General features: G+C 35.5%; 1 protein-coding gene across 4 annotated transcripts in view; it reads left to right on the top strand.

Moving 5' to 3' along the window:
* Positions 1-24474, top strand: part of GRIA2 (glutamate ionotropic receptor AMPA type subunit 2) — an 89049-nt gene that overhangs the window by 57840 nt on the left and 6735 nt on the right. For all 4 annotated transcript variants that reach the window (XR_005256701.1, XM_038134719.1, XM_038134720.1 and 1 more), the window contains exons 7-12: positions 7898-8065; positions 8339-8443; positions 9132-9242; positions 10370-10576; positions 11070-11440; positions 15401-15599. Coding sequence is in view for 3 of the 4 variants with exons in the window: in XM_038134719.1 (XP_037990647.1) it covers positions 7898-8065; positions 8339-8443; positions 9132-9242; positions 10370-10576; positions 11070-11440; positions 15401-15599 (1161 nt within the window). In the remaining variant the exon portion in view is untranslated. The remainder of the gene's footprint in view (positions 1-7897; positions 8066-8338; positions 8444-9131; positions 9243-10369; positions 10577-11069; positions 11441-15400; positions 15600-24474) is intronic.

Below are 24474 nucleotides of genomic sequence, written 5' to 3'. Positions count from 1 at the left end.
TATACAGTTGATGAATTAGATAGTATCTTCATTTTGGGCCATGCCTCTTATGATTGCAGTGTGCTGGAAAATGGTTTTATAATGCAATGAATTTTAGTAAGAGCTATAGGGGATATTCTGTTGCACCTGCTACAGTTTTAATAGAAAAATATGATTGAATATGCCTTAATTCAAGTAGATAATAATGATTTATAAATACAACTTTTTTAAAATAAATAATTTTTAGTATTTATTATAAGGTTGAGCAAAGAGCTGATCTGGTGTATTTTTGGTTTTTCCTAAGTTCCCTTATAAAACTGTAGATTTTTGAGATTGTTCTGCCTGTTTTTCAGTCCTTGCATTTTGGTTTCTTGGGCATAAAAAAGATATTCATTTAGCAGTTGGTGTTTCAGCTACCTGGGGTCACTGGGTTTTCAAATCCCAGTATTCAGTCTTCTCTATTTGAAAAAATTAGTACAAAAAAAGCGAGCATAAGACATTTCAGTGTTAAACTTTGTGCTTCTTTTTAATAGCTTAAGGCTTTTTTGTGTAAGTAATTACTCATCCCAGCATAGTCGGTTTAGGTTGGGATGTTGTTGGGTTTTTTCTTTAAAGTAAACTCAATTAAAGAATGGAACATTTAGTCACTGAAAGCAGTGGGTGGTTTGAGGCAATATCTGTAAATCTGTCTCAGACATGCAAAAGGCCAATTGACCCAGATCCTTCAATCCTGAAAGTGAAAGTGGCTGAACTGTGCTAAAGCAGGCTTCAGAAACCTACAGAGCCAAGTCCTGGTGTCTCTATGAAGCTATGTTTCTTTGAACTTGAATCCACTTATTCTTAGTAATTATAAATTGTTGAGGATCTTCAGCCAACAAAGTGCAGTGGATTCCTCCGGCCTATTTTTGCAGGAATTCTGTATTGCTTTTTCTCAGCCAGCAATTTATCTGGATAAGGTGTATATAAACAGGAAAAGCTACTATTCCTTCATGATTCAAGTGTTCCTCAAGGTCAGACATAACCCTAGCCTCACAGAGATCAATGTCATTTAGGACAGTAGAGCTTGATGGAGAACTGGGGATAAGAGGAGAAGAGGGAGTCATAGACAAAGATGAAAATAGTAGTAGTAGGAGGAATGATGTCATGCAAAAAAGGGGTCAGCAAAGTGAAAAGAGGCCGTTGAAATGTGAGTGAAAGACAGAAAAGTGGCGCAGCTTAGAGCTGGAGAGGCATCTGTGACTGCAAGTTTCTTGGGTCAGGGCAATAAGGGAGAAGGAGAAGCACTGGGGATACTTAAATGAATAAGGAGGGGAGACATACAGGTTTTTTTCTGGGGCAGGTCTGGTGTTAAGGACCATTTAATGTAGGTAGCTGCCCATATTATCTAGCATGGGGTGGCAGAAAATTAAAAATGAAGTGTTTATTATTTTTTGACAATAACTGTGTCTTGGTGAAATCAGCAACCTGGTAAGAATGATGCATTCAATTCTATTAGTATTCTGCTTGGAAATTAGATTGGAGCAAACAGGAGAAAGCTGTTTATCTTGATACAACAGGTATCTTGTTGCTGATTAGGGTAAATGAGGAGTGATAATGAAACTGGGGAATTATGGTTTAGAAATTGCTTTAGGTTTTTTTATGTGTTTTTTTTCCCCCCATTGTTTTAAATTTAATACTTGAACTATTACTATTAGTTTTAAATGGCATATTTTGAAAATTCTTAGAAAACCACAGTATATAGAATGAGGACTGCTGATTGGATTTTTTTTTTCTCCCTTTCCCCTCCTGGAAAAAAAATAAAACCCAAAAACCAAACCAAACAAACAAAAAACCCAACAAAAGAGCAAAATACAAAAAAAAAAGGCCAAAACCCATACTCACAAGAAAAAGGCAAAGAACTCCACACACACTTCAACACTTAAAGCATTCACATTAATTCTTTCAAATCCTTTTCTTGGAGTGTATCTTTTTCAGAGAATTATTTTCCCTTTCTGTTTGTGCATTTTGTTCTCATCCTGTGAGATATTCCTACTTGGTCTGTTTTCACTACAGTGACCAAAGGCTTCGGTTTTTGCTGCTGGATCCTGCTGATTTTTAATACCATGAATAGTGACATACTTTGTTCTGGTTTAGCCTTGAAGAAAAAGCTTTTGTGTATTTATATGGTGAAAATTAGAGAGATGTATATTCTTTGTGTTTTGCAGTGAATTCAAGGTGATTTTATCATTAGTGGCATTGCTGTTTTGCATGTTTGTTCTAAAGAAGTAAGACTACACAAATCATTCTAGAACCTTACAAATTTTGTTACTATGTATATTTTCCCTAGGCAGTGGCATGATTAAAATATTAGCAGTGTCTTTTATAAGTAAGATGCTGTGGGTTCAATTGCAAATAATTCTTTTCATTATTTCTGTAAAGCTTTTTCAATTCAAATCCAAGTAAATGGTTTTCATTTACTATAATGGAAGACCAAAGTACTTTAAAATCTCTGTTCTCAATGTAAGATAAAAACCAAAAAATGGTAGGTGCTTGAACTCTTCTTCTTCTGCTGAATTAGCACCTCTGATGATTCTAGTGAGAAGATTGTTCTGTATTGGGAGCAATCTTGGGGGAGGAATTACAGTTCAGGAATCTCATTCCTATTAGAGTAGTAGATAAAATAGGTAGAAAGGCCAAGCACTTTGGGCTTTATAAATCTTGTGATCTTTGCTATATTCAGTTTTTAAAAGAGTGAAAGAAGGTCACTTTCTCCTATAAATATCTTACAGTGGGAGCATTTGGATAATTCCAGTGTCCCATTCTTGTCAGTGTCTGCTGGATGTGCTGTGAGCATGTCTTTCAAATGAAAGTCAGACTTCCAGGAATTTAGGGTTTGGCAAGTGCCTACTATTGGGCTAGCTGTTCTGGGTGTGCTCAGAAAGCAGGTTTTCTAAACCAAGCAAAGAGATAATTAAATCACATAAACATGTCAAAAGTCAGCAGAATTTCTGGATAGAGTTCTGCTATCCAGAGCTGAATGTGAGTTTTTCTAAAGTGACAGTTGCTTAACATGATCCTTGCATCATGTGCCAGTATGGCACTTCAAAGCAAAAATGCCTATTTGTTTACGTTTCCTGTGCACACAGAACGCTGCAGTTGTGTTTGAATAAAGGCTGTTATCAAAGTATAAGTTGATGTGATTGTAAAACTTTGGGAAACAATGTAATAAAGATAGTATACTCATTAAGATAAATAGGGCTTGATCTCTAACCCCATCTTTACTGAGATCAATCCAAGTAATTTTTTTAACAATCAGGTAATATTATATTTTATTAATCTCTCTCCCCCTTTTAGTCAGGACTGGGGTTGTTTTTAAAAAATTTGCTATTATTGTTTCCAATATCTTTTGTATGTATGCAATTATTCTCAGCGGGAAGCAAGTCAGTTGCTAAGACTGCCTATTTTCACAAGAGCATCATCCTAACAAAGAGGAAGAGCCATGCACTGTCTTTTCTGAGCTCCCTGACCTCTATCTCACATTGCAGTATTTGAAACATGGCCATAGGTAATGGAGATGTTCGGGTGCTCAAGGCCCGTTTGCAGTTTGAATGGCAACCAGCTCAGCACACTGCTGTGTGCACACCCCCATTCATGCTAATGCCTGCACAAAACAGGTGAGAGCAAAGCCTGATTATAGGCACTGTCAAAGGCCATCTTCACTTCCAATTGCACTTATGTGTACAAGATTTGACAATGTCTCTTGTTTCTATTGGAAGTAGCTCTTTGCAATTCCATGTCCTGTCAGGATGCTATGCAAGGTGCCGGGAGCTCCAGAAAGAAATAGCCGTTTCCAATCAGTTAGGTAATTTTCTATAAGCTCTGGTATCTGTCAGACCACCTTCAGGTATTTTCCAAAGTGTGTGTAATACTGTCTGTTTCAAAATAGCTCCCAGCTACATTAAAGACCTTGAAGTAGGTGTCTGATGTAGCATCGCTTTGACTACACTGGAAGTACACCAGACAGTTGCCCAGTTCCTTCACTGGTTCTTGACAAGTAACTTAGGGCCTCATTTCTGTTTTCTTGTGTGTTCACATATGTATGTACCTATGTTTTATATGTAATTTATAAAGATGTAGGAATGTTAATATCAGTCTTTCTGCTTTTGTTGCATATATTAGCATTCAAGTAGAGAAGTACTTTGTTGAAGGAAAAATGTGCAAAATACAGATGAGAGATTTTATTATAGTTTATTTTGTATATTTGCTGATATTGAAATTGTTTAAACGTGAAAGTGTGTTTAGACTCATTGATTCTACCCTTGTGCTCTTGTAACAAAGAACATTTCTTATATTTCCTCTCTAAGAATTTTACTGCTCTCCAAGGGAAAATATTCGCATCGGATTTTAGGGCTTCTTTCTCTCAGCCTCTGTTAGTGGTGCAGTGTCCCTTCTCCTGCTGTTCCAACAGCAGCCCCCATACATGGTGAGGAGCCTCCATCTGTGCCTGTTGCAGACTGATTTCTGCCTTCTTGAACTCTGCTGCAGCTGGACCTGCCATTCTGGCTGAGGTCTCCCTAGTGTCTTGTACTGCAAAGAATGCACTGCATTCTTTGATGTAGCTGGTAGAGTCCTGCCAAAATTCTCCCATTACTTTGTCTTTCTCTTTGTTGTGTTTGGTTAGGGATGAATGGCTAGTTCACAGTCTGCCTGAGTGGTTTTAGTTTGTTACTAGCGAGTCTACAGTGTGTAAGCATCTGCACCTAAGGTGATTGCCCTGGATTCCTCCCTAGTCTCAGGAGTCACTGGAGATCAAATGAGTGAAATCTAAAACACAATTAATTAAAAAAAAATCCTAAACTCATTGCAGATATTCAAATCAAGAGGAAAAGAATTTGACTTCTTTTGATTCAGAATATTTTCCTTTAATTTTTTTCCTTTTTTTGCTTTTTTTTTGCATTTATGTCTTCATATTTTTATTTCTTTTCCACTGCTTAAGTATACTGTCTTAATTATTTTAGATGTCTTACCATACCTCTCTCTTGAGCACGTGGACAGGCATTGAGTTAAATGCAGGTCTTACAGGCTAACTTACCTTTCTTATAATATCTCACAGCTTTGAAATATACGTATAACAGAATCTTGTTATATTCTGGGGTAGTGTTCTGCAAATTCACCTTCAGAAGATTCAGTTACTGATTGTACAAAATTGAATCCTGGTCCTTTCAGCTAAGCATTTCCACTATCTCCTCAGTTACTGGAAAACATCAGAATTTACAAAAGGCAGCATCTTGCCAGTTTTTCTTGGACAGCACATGTAATAACTTCTGCTTAGTCTGGGATGACTTTATTTTGTCTTTACTTTTCAAATTCATCTTTGCAATTGCAGCTTACATATTTTACTACAGTCTACTAGGGCATTTAAGTTGAAGGTAGAAAGTTAAGTTAGAAACTTAAGTTGAAGAAAATTACATAGATGTTGTGTTTTCTCTGCTTGGCAATTAAAACATCTACTTAGAGAAAATTATTTTCATTTGACATTCATGCAATCCATGTCTCGCAAATGGCATCAAATCTTTAGGCAATTTATCTTATCAGCTTATTATCCTAGTTCTAAAATTGTGTGATGCAGGATTTTTTTTTGCATATTCTTTGCCATATTTTAATTAATGCAAGTGATTCTGTAAGAACTCTAGTATAGCACCTATTTCACTTTGTAGTAAAGTTGCTGATGTTATCATATAAAGTTGAAAGGAACTGAAATTATGTTGAGAGATTTACACTGCCATAAAATTGTAAAATGTAAGACCCCCATCCCACTTCCACAGAATAAAGTTCCAAATAGTACTCCCATTTATTTTAATAATGAAGATCAGAATGTGGATGAATCTCCAGAAAAACCAAGTGAATCAAGGCAGGGCTAATGCTTCCTTCAACTTACAACCATTTTATTTATTATGCAGACACACACACACACCTCTGCATGAGCAGGTTATTGGTCTGTCACTTCTTGTTTATGGTAATGAGTTCACTTTGGTTTAGTTTGTCAACTTTACATCAATTTATGAAGCTGTAGATAGTGTTAATGAGCCCCATGAAGGTTATTAGGAGCTGAAAATGCATGAACAATAAAGCAGTAAGAAATGATTCATGGCCTGCTTGCTTTCATGGCATCTCCAACAGTGCTTTTAAAATATTTTGAGATCCTTAGATTAAAGCTGTCTTAATCTAAATTATATATGTGATGACATGTATGCAGATACAGATACTGATTGACAGCCAAAGCTCCACATAATCCTCATGTATGATTGAGCTGTGAATATTCAGGTCAGTAATTATATACTGTAGAAATTATATTCTTGAGATAATACATTAAATATATCTCAATGATCCAATCAATCATAGAATAAGTGAATTAGATAGCATTATTACATCTCAGTTCCAAGCTCTTATTTTCTCTGCTACCCTATGTTTTGATGTTTAATGACAGTGCTGTGTCCAAAGTTTCTCAGAACACCAGTGTGGCACAATATGTTTCTGTACTGCAAAGAGCAGTGTTTAAAGAAGTACTGCTAGTCAGGGTCCTTTCTTCTCCTCATCTCCAAATTCATGAACGCCACTTATGCACTGCTGCTCCAGTAGGAGGAAGCTGTAGTGATTCCAGCCAGTCTTTCACTTCATTCTTCTGCTGTTCTGATCCCTTTAAATATTTCTGTACAAGTAACTGAGAAAACTTTATTGAGAAGATTGACACCAATCACTGAGCTTACTGATCTTTAAAAAAGAGTTCTACTTTCCTTTTCTTCCTTTTCTAAGGTCTGACAGTTGCATACAAAAATTAATCTCAATTCGGGAGCTTGCTTTCGTTACAATTACGAGAGCCTTCTGCATGACTTGAGCTAACTAATTAAAATTCTCATTAAAGTCCGTGTCATTGAAGCAAAGAGCTAATATATCATTTCTCTCCACTTTACAATTTATATATTTTCAGCATCTAATGGCCTTCACAGGGATCATTCCATTTATTCATATGCCTCTAAGTGGTTATATTCTGGCCCATATTTCCAAAAATTGCTCTTATATTTGGCATAATTGTGGTGTTCCAGACTCAAAAAGCCCATCCAACAAAGTCCTCAGTGTATGTGCACATGTGGTTTCAGTTCAGTTAGTTAGTTGAGATGTAAAATTTTCCAGTCACTGAAGATAAATGCTTTTGACCATTTAGCCCCAGTTACTGATGCATGTGATGACAGGATTCTTCTCTGATGTCTCAGAAGTTGTAAAGCTCCTCATATTATATCAGTTTAGGAACATGGGGCTCTCCCTCACCTATATTGCTCTTTGAGGGGCACCACTTGTTCCAGGCATCTCAGCCCCAAAACTGTTTTCTGTGGTGTTGACAAGGTATTGCATACATGAAAGTAGCTACCCCTGAGATTTTATATTTAATGGGAAAAAGTTAAATGCATCTATATACAAATACATGCTTTTTGGGTTTGTGTGTATATGTCTGGGAGGAGATGAAGTCTCAAGATCTGTGAATGAATGCTTCTTCATTAAAGTGTAATCAGAGGAACACTTTATTTTTACAGGCTAGTTCAGGTTAAACACTGAAAATTATTTCTTTTTTTTCCCTTTCACCTGCATGGACTTCCAGCCATATCTGCACACAGGACTGTTACACAGCTGTAAGTGAGAAAAAATGTAACTCACACTGAAAACACCAGTTTTAGCTTGGGCTTATTGGTTAGTGCCCCTAAATATTCTGATGAAAACTAGATGAATTTTCACAGATGCCCCTCAGAGGGTAACTAAAGGAAAAATTGATTGATTTCAAGTATATCTTACTATCCTTTCTAGTGTTTAATGGATCCCCAAGTGGATTGGAAGGTATAATGAAGCTGAAGATGGTTTTTAATTCAATATTTTCACTTCTTTTCAGTATACCTCTGCTCTGACCTATGATGCTGTTCAAGTGATGACAGAAGCTTTCCGTAATTTGCGTAAACAGAGGATTGAGATCTCCAGAAGAGGAAATGCTGGAGATTGTCTTGCAAATCCAGCTGTACCCTGGGGTCATGGTGTAGAAATAGAAAGGGCATTGAAACAGGTAGCTTTCCTGGACTGGATGCTGGGATGAGTGCATGTGTGAAGTTCTCTATAAATGCTTGAAAATATCTTCTAGTCTCCTAACCTGTCTGGATCTTGCTGGCAATAATGTGGAAGTGAAGTCCTCAGGAAGCTGGCTAAGATAATATATTGCATATGAAAATGACTCTTACATACATGCTTTGAAATTTCAATAATCATTTGTGGAAATAAAAAACCCGTTTTCTGAAAAGAAACTTAATTTTTCTACCACTTGCATCTTCATCTATTATAGGTTCAAGTGGAAGGGCTAACAGGAAATATCAAGTTTGATCAGAATGGAAAGAGAATCAATTTCACAATAAACGTCATGGAGCTCAAAAGTACTGGTCCTCGGAAGGTAATTTGTCTTATAGTGTCTTTAAAGATTTTACCATTCTAAGCAATGGGTTAAGGTAGGTACTGAAACATTAATTTAAGCATGAGTTGTGATAATATTTATTTATAGGTGTATTCTACAGTGGTCTTGCAGAGTGAAGTAAACATATGTAATATTTCTTTCTAACAAATATGAATTTTATTTCTGGTAAGTACTACATAAGAGTGTTTTCCTTTCAGTTTTGTGGATTAAACTTTTCTTTCTGATCTGAATTGCTAAATATGAGCCAGCATTTGGAGAAATATGCTTCTGAATGACAAAAGCTGTATAAAGCTTTTTAGTGATGTTTTTATAAATGTGTTTGTGTTTCTGCTCTAATTTCAAATCTCTCAGGGAAAACATTTCTCATGTTTTTTCTAATCTGGAGTATTTCAATTTTACAATGTGTGATGTTTATACTAAAACCTGTTAATATGTGAATAACAATTGTATACCTGTTCTACACAAAGTAATGTAAAAAAAGTCATTACTTCAATCTTTTAAGTGTTTGTTGTAGTCTTTCATAGAAATAGAAATGCTTGCAGAGGTAAATCCTTAGCTGAAATAGTTCTCTGTGAGCACAAATCAAGGGCACAGTAATAACATGCTTTACCTTTTCCAGAAAAGTTCATATTCACTAGTGTCTGTGCATCCTATACGCTCTCTTTAGATTGGATATTGGAGTGAAGTGGACAAAATGGTTGTGAATCCTCTTGATGGCCCTCTTGGAAATGAATCTTCAGGACTAGAGAATAAGACTATTATTGTCACCACTATTTTGGTAATTAACCTCCTATTTTGTCAGAAGACAGTCTGTCCAACGATGATTTGTTTCTCGACATTATGTTAGTTTAAATGTACTGTCTTTTTATTATTTGAGGTTGTGAGCTGTTCCTTATTGTGATACATAATAAAATCTAGAAATTAGGGAAATGTATGGGATTCAGCATGCGGTTTTGATTCGTAGGGGAGGAATGGTCTTTGATTGAACATCCTAGAAACTTATGGCTTTTAAAACTGAAAACAGAAATTAAATACCTGCTTTCAAAGGAGAAGAACTTTCTAAGAGGCAGAGAATTTAGAGAATAGATTTTAGAGAATAGATTTTGACAAACAGCAGAGACACTGATTCTTATGCTTCAGGATTGTAGCTGCTATAGATTGGTAAAGTGTAAAGTTAAATGTTAAATATTGTATTCTGGTTGTTTAGAAAATTAAATTGTATATCATTATAGAAGAGCATTTTTCTGTAAATTACACAGCTTGTTTATCAGTTTGAATGACCCATAGGTTAGCATAGGAATTTCTCTGGATGCAAGAACAGTCCTGTAGCAACTGAGCAAAGAGGAAATACATTAATCCAATTTATGACTCATCACCAGTTTTGCTGATGATAGAACTTTAGTGCGTAGTTATATATACCTTACTTATTGTTTGTATAGCAATTTAATAAAAATATAGCCTTGAGAGCCTCAAGTGTTTTCTCAGAGAGAGATATGGTTGTGAAATAGAAAATAATTTTCTTGTATAAGACAGCAACAACAGCAACTAAATAATTTGCCTTCTTCCATCCAAACTGTATGAGGGAAAGAAACTGATTTTGGGATTTACTCTTTCTTCTCTGAATGCGTAACTCCTGTTAACATTCATGGTCATTATTAACATACTTCTGGGAATCACTGTGCCTGTAAGTACTGTCATTTGTGTATGACTCTGGAGAATGCAGCTTTTAAATGTGTTAAAGACATGTGCCATTCATAATTAACAACTAACGTATACATAGCATGTATAATTCAGATGGTATTCGCTCTCTTTTTCCACATGCAAAAGGGAACATACCAATCTGTGACGTGTACAGCAGATGCACCTGTCTCTGTCAAGCAGCTAAGGCAAGTTCTTTCTGTGCAGGAGTCCCCATATGTCATGATGAAGAAAAATCACGAAATGCTTGAAGGAAATGATCGATATGAGGGCTATTGTGTGGACTTAGCTACAGAAATTGCTAAGCACTGTGGATTCAAATATAAGCTCACAATTGTTGGGGATGGCAAGTATGGGGCAAGGGATGCAGACACGAAAATCTGGAATGGGATGGTTGGAGAACTTGTTTATGGGGTAAGAAAATTTTCTATAATAAAGCTATTAAAGATGACTAATAGAAGGAGTGGGATTTGGTTTCGATTTCTCTGTAGAGTGTAGGAAAGTTACCTTATTAATTTTATAGGAATGAGTGACTTTTACTGGCATGAAAATTTTTGAAAATAAAACATTAAATTACATTTCAAATGTAAATAAAGTTGGGGGAAACTGAATGCATATTTCATCCTTCTGACAAGTGAAAAGCAAAGTAAATTGCTAAACTTTTAAATGGCATATGCTGTTAAAAGGGCATATGTAAAAACAAAAGCTTGGAATACACCAACCATATGGATCTATGTATTTCAGTATGAATTGAACTAAAAATTTCTGAAATTCTCCACAGGATGTTCTCGGTGGAACAAATGTCTCTGCTGTCCTATTTTCTATTTGTGAAATGCCATAGAAATGAAACCATTTTTCGCTCTGTTCATTGCATTAGCTATTATTTGCTTTTTTTTTTCCTTTACAGAAAGCCGATATTGCAATCGCTCCATTAACTATAACATTGGTGAGAGAAGAGGTGATTGACTTCTCAAAGCCCTTTATGAGCCTGGGGATATCAATAATGATCAAGAAGCCTCAGAAGTCCAAGCCAGGAGTGTTTTCATTTCTTGATCCGTTAGCATATGAAATCTGGATGTGCATTGTTTTTGCCTACATTGGGGTCAGTGTAGTTTTATTCCTGGTCAGCAGATTTAGCCCATACGAGTGGCACACTGAGGAATTTGAAGATGGAAGAGAAACGCAAACTAATGAATCAACTAATGAATTTGGGATATTTAATAGTCTCTGGTTTTCCCTGGGTGCCTTTATGCAGCAAGGATGCGATATTTCGCCAAGGTTGGTTACTCACTCATTTCAACTTTGTGCATTTTTGGTCTCAGCCATCTCAGCCAGAAGAGGTTTGTGGTGCATATATTTTCATTCTTGGAGAGAAATTATTTGCAATGATTTTTCCCTCCCTAAAGTCACAGAAGTCCTTGAAGTGAAAGCACTTGTCTGTGACATAGGGTCAGGATGTAGCTGATTGACTTTGCCTTAATGTCGATCATAAATCTGCCAAGTGAAGTTATATACACCACGCAGAGACTGTAAAATGCATAAGGTTCACATCATTCCATGCCTTCTTGGAGGGGTACCGTGTTTTTGCTGCATATTCCCATTTTACAGTTGACAGTGCATATGGTTCACCACAACTGTAATGGGAAAAAAGGATAACACACTAGTCACAAACTACAGAGGCAGCGCTTTCCCTCTAAAACTCACTGCATATCATAACATGGTTATTAACACACTCTTATTCCCCAAGAGAGCCTTGAACTGAAGTAAAAGTCCTGTGATGGCTCTAATTTCATGTGGATAGTTGCAAAACACTATTTTTCCATGGCCTAGTTTTAGAAAAGTCACAAAGGAAATGATGACAATGAATCTGAAGGTCCAGTTTATAAGTGCTTAATTCCTCATGGATTTCCTTCTACTTTATTAGGGACAACTGTAAAGCACTTAAGTTAATTCCTTTGCAGTTCATTAAGTGTTCTATTTTACTTGTGCCCAAGTCACAAGTGGTTCTAGCCTTGATTCAGCGAAGTGGTGAGTAGGTAGGTAAATAGCTGCTTGCTGCTTGAAGGAAATACAGGAACAATTTAATTAGGGCAGCCGGGTTTAAGGAAATCAAACCAGAGGACTTAGTTTAAACTGCTTATTATAATTACATTTCTTATAAACATCCTGAAGTAAGACAGTAAACAGGTCAGTTTCTAGTGAGTCTAGTGGTTAGTGGTCAAAATAAATCAAACCAAGGGAGCATTTCTTAGATATTAAGTCATGCATCGCAAAAAGGAACAGCAGGTTTTCAAGTTGTTCTACCACAGAAATAACAGCATTTATTGTGTGAGAACTTAAGCAATGCTCTGTAAATGCTGTTGTATCACAGTGGGAGATGCCAGCCTTTATGGTGAAAGATGCAATGCATTTGGCACGTGACCCAGTAAGAATCGTGTACAAGAGACAAATCAGTGAAGAGGGCAAATTGCTGCAGACCATGAGAAGTTGTGTTAATTTCACTCCTGTGGGGTTTTTGTATTGATTACACGCTTCACAGTTGGAGTTGCCTGCTAAGTCACATATTAGTACAAAATTATTTTTATTGAATCAAGGCTGTAGTAGAGTTATGATCTTTTTCTTGTTATCATTATTATTTTACTATCTATGAAAGCACAATGGTTGTTTTATATGGTTTGATAGGTTTTGAAAGGTAGTGCAAGAATACTGATAGCAAATGGTCATTGTAAAAGGTGCATGAAACTCAATTTTGGATATTCAATATTTAGTTTCAGTGAAGCATTTAACTTTTTATTCCATTGAAACCATAATTTTGAGGAAGGTGGTTAGTTTGTATATTATACGTTTATTATAAAAATAGAAAAGGGCTGAAAAACACTTGTTGTTTCTGGTTTTGCACCACAACATTTCACTATGGAATTTGAACTGGCTGAAGATGAATCATATTAAATATAAAAAGAACTATCTTCAGGCATCTACAAAATACCTTTCTGAAATTAATTTTGCATTACTGCAATCATTTCTCCAATAAAAATGACAACTGCTCTAAGCCTTTTAGAGGAGACAGGTCCTAGGGTTCCCTGGCTCTGGAATAGAAGGTGGTGCTGAGTAAGACTGGACCACCTGGAAATGGTCTGTAGTAGCAGTACCAATTTTGTCTCATGGTTAGTAGAGGAACAAAAGAGGAGAATAATGTATTATGTGATAATTATAACTTAGAGCAAAGTTTTCCTCATCTTTTCTGAGATGTGAGTGTGCTCTCCATTCTACCAGATAATAATTTGTGTAATTTTTACACAGAAGTTTTTACTGTAGTGCTTAAAGGTCCAGTAAATTTGGGGTTTCTAGAGTATGGGTTCATGCTAGAACATTTTAGAAACTTTTCAAAATGTCTTTTTCAAAAATAAAAAAGAAACTACTCATTTAACTGGGACAGACTGCCAGGGAAATTTCTGAATAAAAATGACACCCCAAATAATTTCACTTGTAAAATGCCATGTGGGAGCGTAATTTCTGTATTGGTATTGAGGTTATTCTTTTTTCACAAAGTTGGTGGCAACTTTGCTCACAGATCATGGATGTTTGTAAATTACTGTCATTTATAGAGGGTATCATCAATACAATACAAAGTGCCATAAAATTGGCAATTATTAAATACACATTAACAGATTTTACCTTGCAAATACCCAATATAATATATTCAGTATATCTTATGTCTCAATATTTTACTTGTAGAATTACTTTATATTCCAATTACCTCCATTTTAAGTATGTGGTCTTTTTTCAAAGGTGACAGAAAGCATTTTTGCAGAATACAGCTCCCTTTAGAATGAGCTTGAAATATTTTTTTTCCTATGGTCCTTTTAATAACTTATTTTGGGCCTTATCTGACTTGATTTTCATGTAGTAGAGTGAATTAGTGAGTCTGTTATGACATGGAATAAATCGTTTAATGTCAGAATTATGACAGGGATTTTATGCAATAGCAATTAGAAAAAAATTATTTGTCCAGAATTCATTCTATTTAATTTTGTTCCTAGCTTGGTCAATCCACTTTGCATAGCTGTAATTTTTAAATGTACATATATCTATATATAGTTATATCTATATATATTCTATGTCATAATTAGTAAGTGTTCTCATTTACAGTACAGTAGGCTGGGTGAGTGATTCCTAATTTGTTTACTTAATAAATAGAGGAGACACACCAAGACTTTCCTAAGCTACTGCAGTGCCCTAGTACTAGACATTTAACTACATGCACATTTCTGCCAAATAATTAAGCATATCTCCAAAGATTATGTACTTCTTCCTATAATGTGTTGTTTGGAAACAAAGTGGTAATTAATTCCAAACTTTAAAGAATCATGAAAAAAAACCCCAAGTTTGACAATAATGTAATATCAATATTTGTCTTATACTAGTTTTCTATTCTTGAAAATTACTGAGTTGAGTTGTGTGCTTTATGCTGTTTTGTATATTTTCTTGAGTTCTCTTTTCTTCTTTCTTCTTGAGCAGGAGAAGCAAAACACAGATCCATAAGAGCCCACCTGCTGCTGTTATAAACATCAGATTATTATTATTATTATTATTATTTTTAAAAAGATACTTTCTTCACCATTTTTCTATATTATCACTGATTGTTTCATGTCCAGTCCTCATTTTGTTAAATGCTTGTATCTTTCAAAAGTTGTGTGCACTTTTTAGCCTATAGATATTCCCTGGGCAAGCTTTTCTTACAAATAATGCTATTTGTTTCTCAGTACAGATTGTGCACAGCAGCATAAGCCATTGTTTTGTGGAAATCAGTCTTTGTCTGAATGTCTTAGGAAAAGAATCAAGGCCCTTGATTTTAAAGTGCATAATGGTTTATCCGCTGATTTTGTTTGATCCTCATCATAATGTGACACAAAATCACTTCAGAGGGAACAAAAAGTTTCTGTTAGATATAGCACATTATGATGGAAGCAGTTTCCTTCAAGGGTTGTCAAAATTTTGAAGAACTGGATCACTAAGTTCTTCCAGAAGTAAGCTCTGGAGTCTTGATCTCAGCAGAGTCCCAGGAGATCCAGTGGAGAATGCCTTGATTTCCCATCTGATGCGTGTGCAGAGCTGGACTCTGAGATAGCCTGAAATGCTTCCCTGTATTATAATGCACCATTTGCATAAAACTGATAACATGTTCCTTTTTTGGGATTTCCATTTCACTTTACAAATCCATTTCATACTTGTTACTAGATCCCTGTCGGGGCGCATTGTTGGAGGTGTGTGGTGGTTCTTTACCCTCATCATCATCTCCTCCTACACGGCTAACTTAGCTGCCTTCCTGACGGTTGAGAGGATGGTGTCTCCCATTGAAAGTGCTGAGGATCTTTCCAAGCAAACAGAAATTGCTTATGGGACATTAGATTCTGGCTCCACTAAAGAGTTTTTTAGGGTAAGAGTCTCTACTTTTTAGATTTTTTTTTTTAGGTTGTTTTAAGTAGGTCTTCACTCATGTAAATGTGTTTTCCCTTGGCTTTATTAAAAGATTGCTATGAAGGTGGAATTTACACAGCTCAACTCGCAAATATGTGTTCCTGTTTAGTTTTAATTGTTACATTTTATTTTTTATATACAAATATAAGGGTCTTGATATAAATATGCAAAGCAAAATTACCTAAAAAATACTCCACTATACAGTGAAAAACAAGGTATGTTTGAAGAAGGAAGTTGCTGTCATTTATCTGTTTAATAGCTCTGCTATATTTTAGGTACCCATACAGTGAATAAGATCATGGGAAAGGTGTACATTCATGTCTTAATAAGTATTCTACATGATTTTTCAAGCTTTCTGATGGGGAATGGGATATAATCCTTCAGGCTGCTGTAGAATATACATACCTGCTTTTGAAAACAGTTCTTACTTGTATTTGCATTACATTATTGCCTTGAAAGTCTGTCAGTCCTCACCCTCTACCTCTGGGTATTGCAGTTTTAAAAATACATGAAACTTTCAGTGTGTGAGTCTTAGGCTGCCCTTGAGACATCAGCTAGCCTGGTGAAATCTATCCAGCAAATGAGTGAGAGACTAAGGCTGCTGACAAAAAAAACCCACAACAGCCTCGCCTTGTCTGTGTGCTCTGTGAAGAAAGTGCATCTGAAGTGCTAAAATAGAAAGAAACTTCTGTTTTCATGGTTTTTAGTGCATGATGTTAGATTTTACCAAATATATTTTAAAATAGTTATAAATAATTCATTTACATTTCAAGTATACACTGACAGGAAAATGAAACGAAACAGATTCTCACAGATTTTTTTTTTTTTTAATATACTGTATAATTAGAGCAGTTACTGCTAATTGTGGTTTTCACTGGATCCTGTAATGCATACTTAACTGGTAATGGACTAAATAGGAATCATTCTTGTCTCAACTGTAGAAATTTTCTGATCTTGAAGATGGGTTCAGTAGTAATACCTGCTGCTGATTGCATTCCTGTTGGCTAAACCAAAACTAAAATCAGGTATACAAGCTGGTAAAAATGAAACTGGGTTTGTGCTAAGAGTGTTTAGAAGCATTTAGAAGTATACAGGTATGTTTCTGGTTTTGTGAACCTAAATCTTCTAGAACATGGCTTTACTGGGGATTAGATGTGAATTAACAGTAGGTCACTTCTGAATAGTTTGTCTTTAGAGATTTTTAAGTGTTTCTTTTTTGAACAAAAAAAAAATTGTATGTGCATGCATTAGTATCTAGTTGTTCTCCTAGCTCATATGTGCATATTTCCACTTTTATGCATATATTTTCCTGGCAATTGCTTAAGCATTGAAAGCTTACTTTTGTAAAAATTAGGTAGAGGCTATGTGATGGCATATTCCTCATCTTGGTTAAGTTATCTTTAGCTCTGCACAAACAAAACTCTATTGATCTCTGGAAATTTCTACTCAGCAGTTTCTATCATAATTTGGTACATTATGTGCAAAACAACTTCTTAGCCTGGTGCATCTATCTACTATTTGCTAAAACCCCCTTAAACTTGTCCAGTTACTTTTCAAGAAATAACAACTGTCAACATTTCTTTTTTAAGAGGTCTGAAATGCAAGTTCTGAGAATGATACGCTCTGCTGAAGACAGTGTGAAAGGAATCTCTAGCAGGAGACTAAAATTTCACCCAGAGTGTATCTGTATTCTGACTGGATTGGACTGGATGTGTGATTTTTATATGACCTGAAATTGGCACTCAAATTCTTTGAATAGCTGAAAACAACTTGAGTATATTTTTAGCAGCAAGCTAAAATGGTCTGGCTTCTTCTCTATCACTCTCAGGAATTAAAAAAAAAAACTATGGGGCTTTTCGGTCAGTCTTTTTTCAGGAAGTGGTGTTATTTACAAGTTTGTTTTCTATCAATGAAATGTATGCTGAATCTTTCCTAGTAGAGCCCTAATTCCGGGACCAGCACAAAATAAAGGGTAATTGGGTACTGGGGATGAGAACACTCCGCTGAATTATCTTTGCTACTAAAACATGTTTTGTGATAATAAGTTACACAATTGAAGAAGAGATGTTTCTCAGTATTTTTTCAAAAAGGAGCTCTCAGCAATTGCCTAGATGGTAAAACTTAGCTGAAAAATCCTCTTCTGAATAGCTGAATATAAATGTGTGCAATGTTAATGGAAAGAGAGGTAAGATCAAGCCTTTTTCTAGCTCCTGTGACTGCTCATTATGTATCCAGCAGGCAGTAGGCATACAAGCTAGTCCATATCACTAGGGGGATAACATGCTTGGCATTCATAAGAAAAGGATATGTTGCCTTTGCACTTTACCCCAATTTAGGTAGGTTCCTTAGCTTTAAAGGTTGCATGGACCAGTAAGAGATATTCTTGCCAGCAGTGTGTGGATCATCAGTTGGCACTGCATCAAGAAACATAACTGAGAAAAAGGAATTAAAGTGCTCTAGTGTTTCTAGTACTGCTTTAAGATGAGAAGCAGAAGCTTGGTACATCCTATATAGGAAATACCAGTACAGAAATAATAGATTTTTAAATATTTTTAAAAGAAGAAAAAGGTGACAGATAAAAACTATTGACACAAATATCAGCAAGATACTATTACTTGTTAGTAATAATCTTATTATAGCTATAAGTCTGCAGAGACAGATTTTTTTTTTCTTTAATGGCACATCTGTCAGGTCTCTCTAAATACCAGAATGTGTAGTAGTTTTCCTCAGGAGATCTCAGAGTTGGCACTAGCAGAATCACAAATACTAAAGAGCTCTGTTCCACTGAGTTGGGATATTTACCACTTCTGGTATTTGCTAATGCTTCTACTTCTACTACAGATAGTCCTTGTAGAGTTCTTAGTGCAACTGAAAGCCTAAACAAAGGAATATATTGCATTGCTTTTGCATTTTCTTTCGGGTTATGGACAAAACAACGAAGTATGTGTGGCCATGGTTTCCCCAAAATGCGTAATTTTTCTCAAATCAGTAGTGGATTGTAGTGGTGAGAATGCAAGCAAGGCTGCAAGCACCACTGGGAAGACTCAGGAGTCTTTTCAGTTGTTCTAGCGCAGGTGCATCATCATCTCTCCAATTGCTGGGACACAGGTACTACTGGATGGAAAGGTAAATGATGGGCTGTGAAATGTCGTCAGTCTGGTAGGTCCTGGTGGCACTGTTCACACACACTGTCCTTCTCTTCAGTGATTTCCCAGTTGGTACATTAGCCAGGGTACAAAGCTGAACTTGGAAGGGGAGAGAAGTCACTAACCCAGCAAGACAGTCTACTGCTCACCTGCCACTGCAGAAGCTAATTTTAAAGCATTGTCTGTATGTGTTAACTCCTGAAGTTGCCTCACTTTCATGGGCTGTGGCACTGGAAGAAAGAATCCAAGTAAGTATGCAAGCATTCACTGGAACATTTCTGTGCTTTTCACCTGCTTGAAGGCATAATGAAAATTAATACCAAAATGACACAATGAGAACAAAAGTTAATTATTTTTATGGTTCAGTCTTATTTTTGCTATATGCCTAGCTCTGTTCATTAAAGATATGTACAAATTGGGTAGACAAATGAAATCAATCATCCTACCTCTTTTTCCATTCCAGAAGATGAATTGTAACTAGTCCTATAAGTAAGGTAATAAAGCATCTCAAAAAAATGATGTGCAGAGCAATAACTAGATTAATTTACTATCTCTCTGCATTAGCTTTTATTTAAAATATCTTCATATGTACCTATCTTTCAACCAGCAGTGTGACATGGACAGACCAATATGTTTCATTGTAACTGTTCTGGTGGCCTTTAAGAATAGTTCCTCTGCCAAAATGAAAGCAGCTCAACTGCTCCATAGCAAAGAAGTATACTTTTCCTTTCCCTGAGGAGACTGTTCAAGACTTGTTTATTCTTGCTGAAGAGGCAAGAGTTACAGAATGAAAAGGTGGGCATTGGAAACATGCTGGAAGGATGACAATCCTTATCATCTTGTAGAGAAATTCTCTCACACAGTAGAAGGCCAGAAACAAACGTAAGAGCTGACGAGACCTCTTGAGTCATTTCTCATGCAAAAGTGTTGTCTGTTGAGAGGCAAAGAAAATTTTGCCTGAAAGAAAATAGCAAAATCTTTTCTGAGTATCTTCAGCAAAGTCCAATGCCTCTACTTTTATAAGTATTTGAAAATATTTTTTTAATTTGTAAAGGTATTTATGTTAACAAGAGCATTACAAGAGGGGATGCAAAAAAAAAGCTTACTGAAATTTCTAAAAGAATAAAAAAATAAAACCACAGGAAATCTTTAGTGAGAAAAGAAGAAATGTGATTTTTTTTTTATTAAATTGAAGTAAAAGACTATGAATCATACCTCAGCCTCAATTTTTGAAGTGTGAGATGTAGAAGAATTATAAAACATATATTTCCAGTGTTTCATTTTGACTAGCTCCATGGAAGTCTCTGACAGGTGAAGGAGTTGAAAGACGCAGCCATGAAATATCCTGTAACATTTACCATAGACTCTGGTTGACACCTGAAGAGGCAGAGAGGTTGTAGGACTGGTACTTCATGGATCTGCAAAGCAGATATGACTGGAGAGTGTGAGTTTGGCTCTTCAGTTTGACAGGAGAAAAATGTCCACAGCTAAAATAGTGAGGAGAGTCAGATCTGAGCACTGAGTTAGTGCAAGGACTGCCTTTGCACCCAATAGCATATTACAGAAGATATGATTGTACTTTTCTGTGATAGACTGGGTTCAAGTGATTAATTTTCACTTGTCTCTTGTTTTTTGAGGTCCTTACATCTGCAGAACACAGAAGAATTGATTTAGGCCATTTTGAATGTTATTTTATAAGAAATAATGCAGTAATCAGTACATTATTTTTCCCTCAAAGCATCTCTTTTTGTTATTTTTTGGGTTTTCATTTTTTTTTCTCTTTCCACATTACGCTTGCTATGGTTAGAAACATCTTTTATTTTCCAGACTATATGTATTTATAACTAGTTTATTCTCAACTTTTATGTTATTTTATAATTATTATGTAGATTTTTTTTTTCTTCTCAGTGTTTATTTTCCTGATGTATTAATCCTGAAGGAGCAGAAATGTACTTTGTTCGCCATCCAAGATCTCAGTTTGCTTTGTAGAAAGGCATTAATATTTCTTTTCCTTTTCTGGAAATAATTTTCTCCCAATTCTATCACACTGTTTTCTGGTAACCATTTTGATCATAGTGACAGATCTGTGTTTCTTTTGGTTTTTTGCCAACTGATGGTTTCCAATTTTATGCAGATTTTCTTATAGCTCCCAAATTGTTGTATAATGCTTTTGAACTAAGAAGTTTCATTTCTACCGTTCTAGTGATCAGGGTTTTCCACTTCTCATACATAATAAATAAATAATTTTTTTCATAGTCTATGTTTTGACATCTCAATTTTCTTTCCTACTAATTCTAGTAATTTCTGTCTTGTAATGTTTTCACTTTAAAATGTCATCTGAAGCATTGTGCATTGTGCATGCTGTGCAATATTTACACCAAAAGAGCAGTAGTTTGAGTGCTTTTTCATTCCTCAGTCCAGGCAGTATGTTTATGGTTCTCTTCTTCAAGAAGAGCATTTGCAGTTCTTCACAGATCTGTGACAGCTTGAGAAAGCACTTTTATGTTTTGGGATTTAGTTTATTCCCCCTCCCCCAGTATGGGTGCGATGGGCTCTTTTTCAGAATTGTAGGAATTAGTTTTTTGTGACATTTATCTGAGTTTTTAAAGAAATTACATTGAAGTGATCTCCTTTGATTTTATGCTGAATGCTGGGGAAGAATTTCAACTCTGAGGAAACTGAAATTAGTTAGTCTCAAAGGAGAAGTCATTTCATCAGTTATTTTAATAGAAGTTAAATTATTTGGGAACATACCTTTGTAAGAGCAGCCTTGGTCACTTAACTCCTTAAACCACATGGAGAATATGATGATTATATATAAGGTCATTGTCCTGCACATTTCTGGAGAAAATTTTTTAAGTAAACTTTTGAGGAATTAGTTAGTGAAGTAGAATGTTTTAGATTCTTATTAGTAAGACTTAATATATTACAGATATTTTTGGTAGCTCAATTAAGCAATGGAAACTGAAAAGCCATAAAACTGCATCTTAAGAAGATGTAACTAATTTTTACCATTACTGAATAAATATATCCATATCTTACAAAAATTAGAACTTATATTTATTTGAACTTACCTTAATTATTCAATTAGCATAAACATGGTATTTTAAAGTACTTAATCTTCAGCTAATTAAATGAAAATAATAGTTCTATTCTTCTTTTCTGTGTTTTGTTGGGGTTTTTTTTGACCTATTAATATTTGATTTACTGACTAAATTAACAAGTTTTGGCTTTCATTACACTTTCTGGCTACTGGTGACATTATGACTTCCTGTCCTTTTGTTCAGTATGGAAGGTCAACAAGATGATTTCACAAATCACATTTGAGAATTGGAGATCTGCTCCCACAGTACAAGATCATCATCTAGTAGAATGTTAGTTTGAGGAGCTATTTCTGTCAAAGGCATACTAATTACAGCACCCTAGTTTTAAGAATAATAGGTCTTTGAATGTCAAAATAGAAAAGTTATCTGATGACCCACAAAATAAAGTTGATAAAGCTTTGCATAAATTAATTTTCAAATTAGTTTCTTAATGAAGATAGTACTCCACATTTGAATTGGATGTGTACTCTGTAATAATAATCATAAAATAAATTTAAATATAATAATAAAGTTATTCCAATATACTGTAATTTTGTGTGGAATAATTATTAGTAGTTAATAACCTATATTAATTATATACTTACAATTTTTAAAGTTTATTTCATGAATTTTTTAATTGTTGTTGATATTGTTTTCATGGTCAGAATGCCCAGTGGTAGCATGATACTTTAAAAAAAAAGGTGTCAGTTCCTGGGATATTTTTGTATCATTGTACTTTGTAGAAATCATTAATAATGGGACAAAAAATGTTCATTGTGAGTATTAGGGTCTTGTACTGCCATGTTGGTGTTGATTGCAATACTAAAATTGTAATTAGCTTTTAACATTTAATGCATACACTGAGTGTCACCTTGCAATAGCAATCAGCCACAGTAATTAAGAGCAATGCAAGTTATTTCCATGCTCTTGCATTCTTGTAGTCATTTTGGCAGTCTAGAATGGTTCTGTTATTTGTAGTGCATGATAGCAAGTGTGGAAGCCCAGCTTACACAGGGGGCATCCTGTGTGTACACAGAATGCTAGATGGCCTCTTAACACTGGCATATTCTACATCTACAGCTCTGCCTTTCAAATAAATACAAATTCTGAAAATAGTGAAGGAAGTAGAATGGCACAGTTCTGAAAACACATTTCATTACTAAATATATTATGTAGCAATATAAAAAAAATCTAGAAGTCACGCATATTCCCAACAGAGTGCTTGCTGCTACTATATTTTAAGAATCTAGACAAAGCCAAGGACTATGTAGGGATCCAGACTGGGAACTGTATGAATTCCAGCGTGAAGCTTTTCAGTGTTCCTGGCTGTAGAGGACTGCATGGTCATGGCCAGCTCTGAGTGTCATTCTTACTGAATGTCTTACAGATTTTCATTTTCATGATTGCTGGGTCAGATATTCCTACCTTCATCCCTACAGCAAGGGCCCTGTGAGCCATCTAGTGGGAGGTTTCTTCTTAACGCTTGACCCTTTGGGAAACCTGTTCCTTTTCCTGCTCAGCTGCCCAGCTGATAGTCCACGGCGATGGTTTACTTCGTGAACTGCCTTTTCAAAAATGGTGCTATAAATTTTTTAGGATTCTTCTAGTTTTTAGGGTCATATGTCTGGGGATCTTTTGAGTGGGAAAAAAGCAATATGTATGCAATATGGTAGATGTTCCAAGAATCTGAGAAACTCACTGTACTATCAGCACACAGTTATTTTTCTGTCATTCTATTATGCTGAGTATATCCAAGTCTTTGGCATATATGGATATGCTGAATATGTGTAGATCAACAGATAAAAACATGCAGCAGCTGGTCTGCAAGAGAACTTGCAAAATGCCGACTGTGCCAATCTATGTGTAGATTCTGGTAATATTTAGAATATTTGGATGTTAGAGAACTTTTAGTGGTTCTTGGTACTGCCAGAACCTTTTATACTAATAGACATACAGAGACCATGGAGAAATCTGTGCCTCAGAACTTTCCTACACTACATTTCTGGACATGAAGATCAGGGTAAGTCTGGGAAAATGCTAATGCTGTACCACAAGAACAGTGAAACCATGGGAAATTACTGGTGGTGTTACTGACGCTTTTATACTTAATTCACTCATTTTTAAAATGGTGTCATTATATATGTTAGAGCAGAATTGCGGTTTTGAAATGTATGCTTTAAAGTGGTTTTAGTTGAGAAGTGCATCTAATACATTTTAGCGTAGTATAGATTTGGTATATTAGCACATAAAATAATATCAGTAATATCTGAACTTGACTTGTCCTATGTCCTGTTGTACCTGCTGTTTCTTTGATAGCTTTGCTTCCTTTTTGGTGGTATCTAGGTTGCAAACTGTTTTCCTCTATTTTTTTCCAGGTTAAAAAGTAGCAATCAGTTGGTAGTTAAAACTGCCAATTATAGTTATAACTACCAATTGGTTAAAGCAAAAGAAACACACTTCAGGTAAAAATCTTTCTGAAGGAAAACCCTGACCCGTTGAGTTGAGTTGGAGAGGCATGTGGAATATTAGAACAACCTTGAACCAGGTGCCTCACTATTAACGTTCCCTTTGGCTTTCACAGCAATTTTAGTTTCCTCTGTGGAGC

The sequence above is a fragment of the Motacilla alba genome, chromosome 4, assembly GCF_015832195.1.
Source record: "Motacilla alba alba isolate MOTALB_02 chromosome 4, Motacilla_alba_V1.0_pri, whole genome shotgun sequence".
In the NCBI taxonomy this organism is placed as follows: Eukaryota; Metazoa; Chordata; class Aves; order Passeriformes; family Motacillidae; genus Motacilla; species Motacilla alba.
The sequence above is the reverse complement of the archived record's forward strand: the minus strand, read 5'-3'. Positions and strand labels throughout refer to the sequence as shown.